Below are 14,117 nucleotides of genomic sequence, written 5' to 3'. Positions count from 1 at the left end.
AACCATTCATTCTCTGGGACTTATAGTAGATAAAGATGACAGAGAAAATAATCAGGATTTTGAATACAGATCAAAAGAAGTCATTCTTAACCCAATTTGGAGGGTTTTTTTGTTTTTGTTTTAAATGAGCAGAATTAAATGGGTTTTTAGGAGTCTTGAAAGAAAAGAAAGTGAAAAAATATTTGAAGAAATTATAGTAAAACTTTCAAAATCTGGTGAAAAATATAAATTTACAGATTCAAGAAGCTCAACAAACAACAAGACAAATAGAAACTTAACACATAGTCAAACTGCTGAAAACCAAAGATTAAAAAATCTTGTACATTGCTAGAGAAAATGACACATAAGTGGGGAGATTCAAAGTACCGTACACTTCTTGGTAAGATCATGGAGGCCAGAAGACATTTTATAATGGAACGAAATAAAAAAACATTATCATTCCAGAATTCTGTATTCAGTGAAGATATTCTTCAAAAATGAAGTTAAATAAAGATACGTTTAGATAAAGGAAAACTAAAGAGCACTTGTGGGCAGACCAATATGTCATTAAGAAATGCTAACAGAACTTTTGCAGGCTGAAGGGAAATAACCCCCAGAGGCAAACAGATCTTTAGGAACTAATGAAGAGTATCAGAAAAAGTGAATATGTATCGGTAATTATAGGATTATTTTTTTTCTTTTAATACTTTTAAGATACAGAAAATCTGCATAAGCCAAGGTCTAAAAAAACTGAAGTTGCTAATAACTCCTCCACCGAGAAAACATACCCACATGACTTCACTGGTGTGTTCTTTAATACATTCAAAGAAATAGTCCCAATATCATGCAAAGTCTTTCCAACACTTGTTATGTTGCCAGCATAACTGTGAAACCTAAACCTAACAAAGACATCACAAGAAAATTAATTACAGCTCTATGGTGGACATAAATACCATATTACTTTACAAAATATTAGCAAATCAATAGTATACAAAAAGGTTTATGTATCACTTCTCAGCTTTTTGGCTATGATAATGTGTAGTATCTATTCTTACCATTTTAATATCTGATATATACTCTATCCAAGGACAATATAGTAAATGGATTTTGGGAACAGAGAGATGGAATAGGAGCTTGCTCCATCTCCACTTCATGCATCGACCTTGTATTGTAGTATCTCCAGGAATGGTGCATCCCCTTGGGACAAAAAGAAAGGAGGGGGGATTATATGTCATGACCAAACGGACTTTATCTCAGGAATTCAAGGTTAATTTAATGTTGTAAATCAGTCATTGTAATTTGCCATTTTAACAAACTAAAGACAAAAATTCATAACAAATTTCAGTAGATGCAGAGGAAAAAAAAAGAATCTTGACAAAATCGAACATTCATTTAAATTGAAAAAAAAATTCTTAGAGAACTAGAAGTAGAAAGGAAAATCAGCCTAATGGAGGGCATCTACAAAAACACATAATTTGGGTGCCTGGGTGGCTCAGTTGGTTAAGCGACTGCCTTCGGCTCAGGTCATGATCCTGGAATCCCAGGATCGAGTCCCGCATCGGGCTCCCTGCTCGGCAGGGAGTCTGCTGCTCTCTCTGAACCTCCCTCCTCTCATGCTCTCTATCTCTTTCTCTCTCTCAAAAAACAAAACAAAACAAAAAAAACCCACATAATTTAACATCATACTTAATAGTGAAATATTTTATGCTTACTGCCTAAGATTAATGTCAGGGCAAGGATGTCTGCCTTTACCACTTAAATGTTAACCTTGTTTTGAACATCCTAGTCATTTCAATATGGCAAGAAAAAAGATATAAAAAGGCATAAAGATCAGAAAGGCAGAAGGAAAACTATTTGCAGATGGCATCAATGTTTTATAGATTCCTTAGGTGTATTATTTAAACAGCTGGTAGAAGTAATAAGTGAATTTTGCACAGTCATGGAATATAAGGTTAATATACAATTATGAGATGTATTATATACTATAAACAGTGAAATTTTAAAAACAATTTCATGTACAGTAACAAAAACAACAGTACTCAGGAATCAGTCTGTCATCGTGCATTGTACCTGTACAGTAAGGCTAAATGAGATTGCAGAGATAAAGAAGACATGAATAACTGGAGAAATGTCCATGGATTGGAAGGGTCAATATTGTTAAGAGATCACACTGTCCCGTATTACCCTGTAGAAAACCTATCGAATTATTATTCACAACCTGGTACTAAATGTGTCTAGAAATATATATGTAAATGCAAACTACCTAGATTAGCCAAAGCAGTTTTTTAAAGGGGAGTAAAGTTTGAGGATTTAACACTACATGATTTCAGGACTGACTATTAGGCAGCAATAATTTAGCATTTTTGGAGTAAGAATACACATTTTTTTAAAAAGCTTTTATTTTTAAGTAATCTCTATACCCAACGTGGGACTTGAACTTACAACCCGCAGATCAAGAGTTGCATGCTCTCCTGACTGAGCCAACCAGGTGCCTCAAGAATAGACATTTAGATCAGATGGAACAGAATAGAGTCCAAAAGTAATCCCAAACAAGGATGTGGAGTAACTGGATTTTGATAGACTGCTGGTGAGAATTTACAACTATTTTTGGCAGTTCCTTAAATGTATACCTACTTTATGAGTTAGGCATTCTACTCCTAGGTCAGAAGTGAAAATATATATTCATACAAAGATACGAATTTTCACAACAAATGTTTTCAAAATAACAAAAAAGTGGAAAAAAAATTTTCATCAACAGGTGAATAAGTAAAATATGCTATGTTTATTATAATTCTACTCAGCAATAAAAAGAATCAGTTACTGGTAAGACATAACAAAATGGATATATATATGTAATATCAAAATAGACTAAGTAAAACCACTGAAGCACAAGAGTACAAACTGATTTCATTTACATAAATTCATTTAAAAATGCAAACTAATAAATAGCAGATAAAAGCAGATCCCTGGTTTCTGGAAGGTGTTGTCAGAGGGAGGGATTTTACATAGAGAGGATGAGGAATCTTCACAAGGGCTCATGTAAATGAAAACCTTTCCATCTTGATTGTGGCAGTGATTAAAATGGATAAAGTTTACTATATATTAATGATAAAAGTTCATTAAAATTTTGGTTGACTTTCTTTGAATTTCTAAGTCATCTTACATTCTGTCCGCTGAATTTAACCTTTTAGATAGTCTTTTCATTCTACTCTTGCCTCCACCAGAGAAATCTTTTCTAAAGCACCCTGTCATACTTTTCTAATGTTGGCTTTTGCGTCTTCTCCATAACTCTGGTTCTGGCATTTTCCTTGTTGTCTTCCTGGGAAGTCCCTTTCTGCTTCTTTTCCTGGATCTCAAATGCTTCTTAATTCTCGTGGTTACTCTCTCATTTTGGTTACACATATCTACCAGATTTGAAAGGTAAATTTTTATTTATCGTCATGGTTTAGAATTGTCATACTGATTAAGTGCCTGGGTATAAAACCCTTAAATATCATTACTATACACTTTTTTCTTGGACTACTTAATTTTCTCATAGAAGAATCTTCGTGCAGGCGGAATGGGAGCGAAGGAACAAGTGAGGGTGCTGGCTCTCTGGGAGTCAAATAGGGGAAAGAAATGAATATGAATACTTCCTTAATATGAGTATTTCCATATCTGCTTTTTTTTTGTTTTTCCTTTCCCCACACCCACTGCTGTGTAGGACTGTCCTTACTTCTTAAATCTGTCTGATATCATCTCTCTGAGAGGTAAGGGTGGGGCCTCTAATATCGCACACTGGTAGAGCAGTAGGTGAGTAGTCACCAATGCTTGGGATTACAGGGATTCAGTTGCATCTTTTAATGACTCTTGATCAATTTTGTTTTCAGCTACACCCTTACCTTTACCTTTATGGCTACCTGATGCCTCCAGTTCCCTTGCTTTTCCATCATTGCATACAAATTGGCTTGATTTCTTTTTTCTTGTAGATGTTTAATTTTTAGCTTTCTCAAGCCTGCTAACTCAATTACCACATTCCACTTTTAAATCTTGTCAAGAGGTGTCTGGGTAGCTCAGCTGGTTAAGCGTTTGACTTTGACTCAGGTTATGATCTCATGGTTCTGGGATGGAGCCAGCGTCAGGCTCCCTGCTCATTGGGAGTCTGCTTGTCCCTCTCCCCCTCTCTCTGCCCCTCTTTCCACTTCTACACACGTGCTCTCTGTCTCTCATAAATAAATATAATAATAAATATTGTTGGAAATTTTTGTTTATTTTTCTCTGTGGATTTATGCCTCTTGTTCCTATAAGGTTATTTTGATTGATAGTGAAAGCTTTGGACTGAATGTGTCCTCCCAAAATTCATGTTAGGCTTTAATTTCTCATTGTGATAGTATTCAGAGGTGAGACCTTTGGGAGGTAATTGGGTTTAGATAAGATCATGAGAGTGAAGCCCACATGATGAAATTGGCACCCTTCTGAGGGGATGAGGAGACCAGAGAGCTCTCTCTCTTTTATATGAGGACACAGCTAGAAAGCAGCCATCTGCAAACCAGAAAGAGGGCCCTCACAAACACCCTACTATGCTGACACTAAGATCTGGACTTGTAGCCTCCAGAAGTGTGAGAAATTTCTGTTTAAGCTACCCAATGGTATTTTTGTTATAGAGGTCCAAAGAACTAAGACAAACCAAGACACTAGATATAAGTGCCATTTACCTTTTGATAAATTTTTTTGTCCCTAACAATGAATTTTGACAGGGTAAAGTATGAGGCCCACCTACATTTTCCTTTCTGTTGTTGGCTTTATTCTGTAGCATGCATTCTCAGTGGGGACACAACTTGGTTTTTGGGAGAGTAAAGTAATCTGACTTGTGTTCATTGCATTTGTGTTTGAATCAAGCAGTTATCTGTTACATGTTGGGAGGTGTTGTATGTGCATTGACACGTGTGAGCTTGGTTGTCTAGACTTCAGTATTCTCTGAAACACATCCTTTTAAGAAGTCTGTCATTTTCTTTGCCCTGTAGACTTAGCTTGCCTTGCTTTTACACATTTTGGGAACTCAAGGCTTCTGTGTTTACAAACTCTGTATCCCCTGACAATTGGTTCATCACTCTTTTATGCCACCAACCTGTCAGATTGTTGATAGTAGAACTCGCTACCTTTTTTTTTGGTACATTTTCTGTCAACCACCATCTCTGTATATAGGTATGGAGATACTGCATCTCATAGTAATGGGTGACATTCCATTGAAGTTTTCAAATTTTTAAATTCCAGCTTTCTCGACTGTCATTTTATTCTATCTCTGTGCAACTCTGTCTATCAAAAGCTTGAATTTTCCACATTTCTAAACTTTGAAACAAGGAGAAGAAATCATAAGTGGTATACTTGGTAGATTTAGAAATTTGGCAAATTTTACATACTGATTTTAGATTTTATTAAGTCACACGTGTCCAGAGGAAGCCTAGTGGTAGGTTTCTGTTTTCAGGAATATTTTAAATGTGGCACTGTACTCACTGGAAGATGGTGAGGAGGTTTTGAAGATGTCAAGGAGGAAAAAGTGTTTGCTGGAAAAACTAGTAAATTTTGAACTAATATGTATTTTATTTTCTAAAGCTTTAATGAGGTTATTAAACAACAATACAAACTGTAAAACATTTTCAGGAATGGTAGCTAGAAATATAATGAGAATGATTATGAAGTGAAAGTTTAAAAACTTCTGAGCTATTTATTTAGAGCAATAGACTGATCAGTTAAAATTATTTACTTGGTTGTTCTTTGCTCCCTCCAAGGAAACTCTTTTCAGTAGCTGGATTCCATTCTTAAGGCTTGAATATTTGGCATTTCATTAAATTTATAGTCATTGTTGATGAGTGTTTAAATGTTGTCTATTATGTGTTTCTATGTTCATAATTACTGAAGCAGGGTATGCATTCTTGTTTTTTCCTTTTTCTTCTTTCTGTTATATTTTATCCCCACCATAGTCCGAACTATGATGTCGAGCACATTGTGATTCAGAAAATGCTTAACTTATATCTTTAGCCAGTCAGAACTATGATTTGTTGTTTTAATCTTAAAAGAGAAACTGTTTTGTAATCAAAAGAACATTGTGAAGTTACAATGTTTTTGCTAAACAGATAGGAGATAAAAGATTGATGCTGTTAAAAGGAGGAAAGAATAAAGAATAAATCTTGGAAATGCAATATGTAGAATCAGTTCATCAAATAAGTTTATTATTACTTTGACCAGAAGACTTTCTCCCCTCTAAGAATAAGATTATTCACAGGAGAAGAAATTGATTGACTCTCTATGCTCTGTCTGGTAGAAGAAGAGGTGGTATATGTGATGTGATCCTGTCATATTTGAATTCATTTACTTAGCAAAAATCAAGGATATAAAATAATCATTTTATATATTCTTACGAAGAATGTAAAAGACAACCAATTAATTGATATTTTCACTAGATGTTTACTTTTTGATGCAGGCGGTTTCTTCTATCTAACGTAGGTCTAATGTAATGTTTATTTTATTTTTGCTTTTCACTGGAAGCTCTCCTGGCTGTTATTATCAAAGACATTTAAAAAGTTAGAAGTTAATTTGAGATACTTTGAAGGAAATGTTAACATTATTTTGTGATAGAATGTAAAAATATTTTGTTTATCACATTTAATGAAATACAACTATTCATGATGAGAATTTACTTTTGAATAATGGAGGCAGGAAAAAAAGTAGTAAACACCTTCCCTAAAACTTATTTTGGTGGGTTTTTTTGTGCTTATGGTGACGTTCCCACTGGTTAAGCTAACTCAAAGCATTTGATGAAAATGTTAGCTCTGTTTTTTTAAATAAATTTATGTATCAACTCATTTGTAGGAATAGTTGGGTGAAACTTAGTTTTTGGAGCTCTTGTTGTGCTCTTTATCTGAGACATCTTCAAAAAAGTTATTTGAGTGGAAAAATATAAAAAAAATAACAGGAGTCTCCCACCAGCCAGAATGGATATGTTCATGTTTTTGCTCTTGGGTATAACACTTCTAAGAATATAATTAGCTTTGCTTTTCATTTTCTACTTTTTTCTCCACAGCCTCATGATTTTGATGAGTGCCGATTTGATATTAGTGTAAATGATAGCGTTTGGTATCTTCGTGCTCAGGATCCAGATCACAGACAGCAGTGGATAGATGCCATCGAACAGCACAAGGTAGGGGTTCCAGTGTCTACCTGTCCATGGAGGGTTAGGCAAGAGATTGACAGTAACTCCTTTAAAAAGTTTTGAGATGTAGGGGCGCCTGGGAGGCTCAGTCCTTAAGCATCTGCCTTCGGCTCAGGTCATGATCCCAGGGTCCTGGGATCGAGCCCCACAGCGGGCTCCTTGCTCAGTGGGAAGCCTGCTTCTCCCTCTCCCACTCCCTCTGCTTGTGTTCCTGCTCTTGCTCTCTCTCTCTCTCTCAAATAAATAAATAAATTCTTTTAAAAAAAAAGGTTTTGAGATGTAATATGTGTTATTAAAAAGCTGAACATTGGGGCGCCTGGGTGGCTCAGTCGGTTAAGTGTCTGCCTTCGGCTCAGATCATGATCCCACGGTCCTGGGATCGAGTCCTGTATCGGGCTCCTTGCTCAGTGGGGAGCCTGCTTCTCCCTTTCCCTCTGCCTTGCTGCTCTATTGTGCTCTGTCTCTCTTTCTCAGATAAATAAATAAAATCTTTAAAAAAAAAAAAAAGTTGAACATTATTTGGGTGGTAAAGATTAAAGCAGTCCAGATATAAATTTTTGAAATAATTTTTTTCTAACACTTCAGTTGCTCTAAGGGAGTTTGTTATGACAAATATTTTTAATTGTTTTTTTTTTTTTAAGATCTAATTGGCTTTATTAAACGATTCATGAGTTGGGCGGCACTCCATCTAGCAAGTTGAGAGGCACACCAACAAATGTTCTTCATTGTTAATTAAAACAAAATATACCCTTTTTTTAATAAAACAAATCTTGATTTTTATACTTAGGATTTGCTTCATAGTGAATGCCTTTTGTATGATCTGGATAAAAGGTTTTGAAATAATATTGGATGTATAACCCTAATATTTAGAAGCTTCAGTGTTAATTTTTGTAATTATGCATGCATTGTTATATTAATAATTCAAAATTAATACCAAATTGTTAAAGCATGATGATAGCCATTTGGGTAATTTCATAGTGTAAACATTTGTAAATCATTTAATTTTTTCAAATAGGGAGCTGTTTAATAATAAACCTTTAGCAAGTATTTCCTTTGTAAATGTATAAGCCACATTCTTGTTATTTAACGTGTGAATAAGGGGCATCTGGGTGTCTCAGTCAGTTAAGCGTCTGCCTTCCGCTCAGGTCATGATCTCAACTCAAGTCCTGGGATGGAGCCCTGTATGGGCTCCTTCCCTGATCAGCGAGGAGTCTGCTTCTCCCTTTCCCTCTGTCCCCCTCCCCTGTGCTCTCTCTTTCTCTCTCTCTCTGCCTCTCCCAAAAGAATAAATAAAATGTTTAACAAAAAAAGTGAATAAGTGCTATGTAGACTAAAGAAACGTGTGATATCAAATCTGCATTATTAGCTATTTTAGTTTATTATGATAAAATAAGGAATAGGGAAAGGTGTAAATTCATGATGCCATTCCTGAGTGTGACTTAAAAGAACTTTGTACTTATTCATATGCTTGTCTGTACTTGTTTGTTTGGGTTTCACAGAGTTGTAGTTGAAACACCTGTTTTGGTCATTTAACAGGTGCAAAACATGTACCCACACAACACACACACTAAAACAAGAAAAACCTGTCTTGTTTGAGGTATCACAGGTATATTCATTTTGATACTGATCATGCATTAGCTTTTATTTCTTGATTATTGATTATGAATTTTTCCTGGCATAAAGAAAACTGGCTGTGATGCCCATTTTTTCCCCTCTGTTTTAGCTTTAATATTATACTGATTTAAAATTCTGTTAATGTTGGGGCACCTGGCTGGCTCGGTCACAAGAACATGGGACTCTGGATTTCAAGGTTGTGCGTTCAAGCCCCATGTTGGGTGTAGAAATTACTTAAAATAAGATCTTAAAAATTTGTGAATGTTAGTTATCTTTATTACTTCAGAAAAGAGTCTAAAAATGGGAAGCAGTTTTCTTTTATGTAAAAGAGATGAGCTTGAATTCCAGATTCTGAATGCTTTGGGTCTAGGCTGACCTTAATTCAGACACTACATCCTCTGCTGCGTACCGTATGCGACTTTGGGTGTATGGTAATTTACCTCTTCTTGGTGTGTATAAGGAATACATGAGGTAATAGATGTAAGGTTACTTACCAGAGTGGCTGATATATTTTCTCATTTATGACAGTAGAAAAAGAAAGGGCTTTGGAGTGACAATTAAATTTACTAAATTATACCTGTTGTTTTGGGATGAAGAATTCTGCATTCAGTGAGAGTTACTAATGTGCACATAAAGAGACAGTATTGTGTATTTAATCAGGGCCAGCCCTCTTACTAATGATTAAAGATGTTATTAAGTAGAACTAATTTTTATATTTTTAACTTATGACTTAAAGGCTTAATCAGCTAATATAGATTACAGGGCTGGTTTTTCTGTTTTAATTAAGCATATTTTATTTTGCTTGTTTTGCTTAGTAAAAAGCCAAACCAGAATTCTCTGCAAGTTCCCATTTTGTATTTTCTCCTTGAGTGAAGGATGCATAAAGCATGTTATTTCTTCCCTATCATTGATTTCTTTGCATCTTTGAACAATGGATAGGTATAATCTTTGGGTCTCAGGGGCATCTGGGTGGGTTAGTCAGTTAAGCAGCTGACTTTTGGTTTTGGCTTAGGTCATGATCTCAGGGTCCTGGGATCAAGCCCCATTCAGTGGGAAGTCTGCTTGAGAATTTTCTCTCTCCCTCTCCCCCCATGCACATGCGCACTCCCTCCCTCTCTCTCTCAGATAAATAAATCTTTAAAAAAAATAATAATAGTAATAATCTTTGGGTCCAGAGCAGTGTGACTTAAACTGAGATAACAGATTTTGGGTAAATTTAAGTTCTTAGAAAAAGGTTCCAAAAAAAAAAAAAAAGATTCAACAGCAGGATTTCAGATACATCATACAGACTTTTCCTTTCTGATTTCTACAAATAGTTGATTAATAGACAGTGAAGGAGATATGTTAATTGTTATTAATAGTTATTTAATTGTAATATAAATTATGTGATATGTGCCAACTAAGCAACATATCAGTGAATATTTAAATTGAATATGAATTCCAAAAGTAAATTGCCTGAGTTACTAAACTAATTCTTAGGAGGGAGAAAATTCAAATGCAATCACTATACATATTCAACAAAGTTTTTTTTCCCATAGACCAGGAAGGGAGGTAGTGTAGTGAGGAAATGTTTCCTAATTCATTCTTCAGTATCACTAAAGAATATTGAATGTGGAACCTAAATTTAGTAATTTTACTATTATGCATGCATTGTTATATTGGTAATTCAAAATTAATACCAAATTGTTAAAGCATGATGATGATGATTATGATGATAACGACGACGATAAGAGCTCCTACTTATCACCCAAGTACTAATCATTGCATTATGTACTTCATGTGTTTATTTTCTCCCTACTCTCCTGAAAGGTGAGGGAAGTGCTGTTTTATAGTTTTATAGTAGAGGAAACGAAGTTTAGATTAAATTTAAGTAACTTGCCTGAGATTCTACTACCTTTTAGTTCATGGATTCTTTGGATTCAATTTTATGTTGATTCTGCTTTCTATCAGTTCCACTGGGAGATTCTGAATATTTGGAGGGGCAGCTTGGTGGTTCATTCAGTTAAGCATCCAACTCTTTATTTCAACTCAGGTCTTGATCTCAGGATCGTGAGTTCAAGCCCTGCGTTGGGCTCCAAGCTGGATGTGGAGCCTACTTAACAAAAAAAAAAAAAGACAAGTGAATATTTGGAAATAGTTCCCATAAGCTTACCTCCTTTAGATTGTATCATTTGAGTTCTGCCATATATGTGAAAGACAAATAGGAACTCATCTTTCTGCCCATGGACTGTCAAAAAGGACATTATATTGTTTTGGTTAGTGTTGGAGTGGTGGATTCTGAGGTCTGATAAATATGGGAATGAATCCTGGCACTACTGCTTATACTTCTTAATAGCTGGATGACCTTGTTCAGTCACTTAGAGGAGGAAAGATGACAGTATGCTGTTTGGTGCCTTCCCCCTCACACCACCCTCACTACCCCCACAAAAACAGAAAAACAAAGCAAGCAAAGTAACTCAACCAAATTTGTTGTACTTCAAAGTTGATGAGTTCCCGTCCTTCCAGCTCATACAGTTCTATTTACACTTACTTCCTCATTACACCACCTGCCCTTACAGTGACACAAGACACTTGGAACAGTGGGCCTTTTTCTCTTCTGATGTCGTCAGGTGGGCCTTCATTCCTTTTCTTGTTCTTAAGCCTTTGTTAGGGCTTCCCTGACAGGTTTTAGTAATTTTTAGTATCTGGAAGAAGTTGGAGGTTTCTGCTCTTTCCCTCCCAGGTGGCCCTTTTACTCATTCTAATAACTGTGTATCAATCTGTTTAACACACACTCGTATACACCGAAAGTTCTATCTTACACGACTTCTTTAATAATAATAATGTGGTGGTGGTGGTGATAATGGCTAACATTTTTGAGGATTAATGTACGTCAGATATGGTGATAAACATACTTTATCTCCATTTACTCTCACAGTCTTATAAGGTTAACATTATTATCCTATTTTTATAGATGAAGAAATTGAGACAGAAGTTAAGTAATTTGTCCAAGGTCAAATTGCTAATTAGTTAAAGGAGCCAGCATTCAGACCTAGGTCTGTCTGACCTGAGAACCAGAGCTTTTGGCCAACAAGCACTTCTGCCATCCTATAAGTATGTATTTATGTGAAATAGATTTTGTTGACTTAAACCGTCAGACTTCTTGAATCACAATATTCCCATAGTTTTTATAGTTCTTCGTATCTCTAGTGTTTATTTTAGACCATAAGCTCCTTAAAGACTCAGATACACAACTTTGTAGGAATCAGCAAAGCATTAGACACATAAATTTTCCAGTTGAAATAATTTACAGTATTTTGTAAAACAGATTTTATGGAAGAAATTTATGATATTTGAAGTTTTTGTTTTTCCTTTAATCTTCATGTTTGCTGTTAGAATGATTTCTGACAGAAATATAGCAGGTTCTATATTCTCTGTCTGCTGCTGTTTTTTCTCCTTGGTATTCATTCCAAAATAACTTGCTCACTAGAAGAAAAGTTTTAAAAAGATGATTCTTTGATTTAAATGTTGGCATTATATTGGAAGTTGCATAATTCATTGTGACATTAGACAGTAGCCCCTGTGAAAGAAAGATATTCCTGAGGTCATTCTTAAATTCAAAGATTCTATTTCGACTTAAAATATACCAAGGGGTGTATGTATACCAGACCAGTAATTTTATTTTGATATAGTGTGCTCGCTTTATTGTGTGGAGTGCATTTGTATTCTGCATTTCTCCTTAAGATTTGAGACACTACTAAGTAAATGTTTTTTATTTTCTTTTCTTTTGAGAGAGAGAGAGAGCTAGCAGGGGGAGGGACAAAGGGAGAGATCGATAGAGAACCTCAGGAGGCTCCATGCCCAGTGGGCTCCATCCCATGATCCTGAGATCATGACCTGAGGTGAAATCAAGAGTTAGACCCTTAATCAACTGAACCACCCAGGCACACCTAAGTAAATGATTTTTAAAAGATAAGGTTTTTATTGCTGTTTTTTTAATCTCTTGGCCATCTCTCATGTTGTCTTGAGGTCCAATGAGATGGTGTTTGTGAAAATCATTTGAAAACTAAAAGCTGTCTGAATGTAAAGATTAAGGTGTTGTTTTTATTGGTTATTTTATTTGGGTTTTATTTGAGTTATTTGGGAAATATACTTTTCTACTAGATGTGTCTGTGTATTGTCAAAGGGCCTCTGTGAACATTTTTTGCATGATTAGCTTATCAAAGAAATGTGATAAGCTATTTGTTGATGCTATTATTTACAAGAATCATAAGATTATTCCTAGGATCTTCAATTGCAATAAATGTGATTTTGACTAAACATAGTTTCTTCTTACCAGAAAAGAAATATACTCCCCCACCCCTCAAAAAAACTAGCAGGAAGGTTCTCCTGGTACTAGCGGATTTAAGAATCATGTTGAGAAAGTTATGCTGTTTGGCTCTGACAGTTTGTGGTAATCATGACATTCCTTTATTTCCATAAGGGAGAACCTTAGTAGATCTGAAATTTTGGTGATCATGGGCCACGCAGACTTTCCCCACATTTTGGAAATTATCCAAGGATTGAGGACTCATAGGAAGATACATAGTTAGGGAGGAAGAATCCAAGTGGTAATTATTATTAGTGTTTATTTTCTGTAATGGGAATTTGCAGGCAGTTGTTTTGTAATTTAATGTTTATAAATTTATTCGTATCCCTTTGTGAAGGCCCACTAATTCATATCTGAAGCTCTGTTGAATACTTTCAGAAGAAAGGTTTATTCTCAGCCTGAGAAGTTTAGGGATTTCTGAGGAAATGAAGTGGAAAACAATTTTTGAAAAAAAGTTACATATTTTGCTTGAAATGAGATGGAGTATGAAAAAAGTTTCTTACCAAAATACTCTCATGGTTGAGCCACCTAAATGATACCCAAAACTCACTTTAAAGACCTCTTAAAAACTGTTCTTTGCCATAATGAAATAATTTTTTCCCATGCTGTCTCAGAGTTAACTTGATTTTCGTGCTTTTTCTCTGTTTTTAAGAGCAGTTTCTGCTTATTTGACACTTTAATTTCTTTTGTCTTAAATTTGACATAAGCTTATTAGGAAACTATTTTAGAATAGCTAGATGGCAGAATATACTTGTTAGTTCTTAGCACTTCTTAAATATCAAAGTCATATAAAGTCATATTATCTCTGCCATATTTAATCAACTGTAATACTGGAAAATGTTCTTAACAGATACTAGAAATTTTTCTATACTTGTCTGCTTTATAAATGATTATCGTATAAACTTAGCTTTGCATTTTGAGTCTGATTTACTTGGCAAAGACTTAAGAATGCAGATATAACTTTTTAACCACTATTTTTAGTTTAGT

General features: G+C 35.0%; 1 protein-coding gene and 1 non-coding gene across 8 annotated transcripts in view; both read left to right on the top strand.

The window, feature by feature from the left end:
- CERT1 (ceramide transporter 1) overlaps positions 1-14,117 on the top strand; it is a 147,199-nt gene that overhangs the window by 24,616 nt on the left and 108,466 nt on the right. For all 7 annotated transcript variants that reach the window (XR_010413103.1, XR_010413102.1, XM_064596251.1 and 4 more), the window contains one exon: positions 7,040-7,156. Coding sequence is in view for 5 of the 7 variants with exons in the window: in XM_064596251.1 (XP_064452321.1) it covers positions 7,040-7,156 (117 nt within the window). In the remaining 2 variants the exon portion in view is untranslated. The remainder of the gene's footprint in view (positions 1-7,039; positions 7,157-14,117) is intronic.
- Positions 986-1,178, top strand: LOC123836889 (U2 spliceosomal RNA). The gene has a single exon (XR_006789108.1). It is a non-coding gene; the product is annotated as a U2 spliceosomal RNA (small nuclear RNA).

Source organism: Mirounga angustirostris, unplaced genomic scaffold (assembly GCF_029215605.1).
Source record: "Mirounga angustirostris isolate CCGP_5_RB_7025 unplaced genomic scaffold, mMirAng1.0.hap1 SCAF_7, whole genome shotgun sequence".
Classification (NCBI taxonomy): Eukaryota; Metazoa; Chordata; class Mammalia; order Carnivora; family Phocidae; genus Mirounga; species Mirounga angustirostris.
This window is presented reverse-complemented; position numbering and strand designations above follow the sequence as displayed.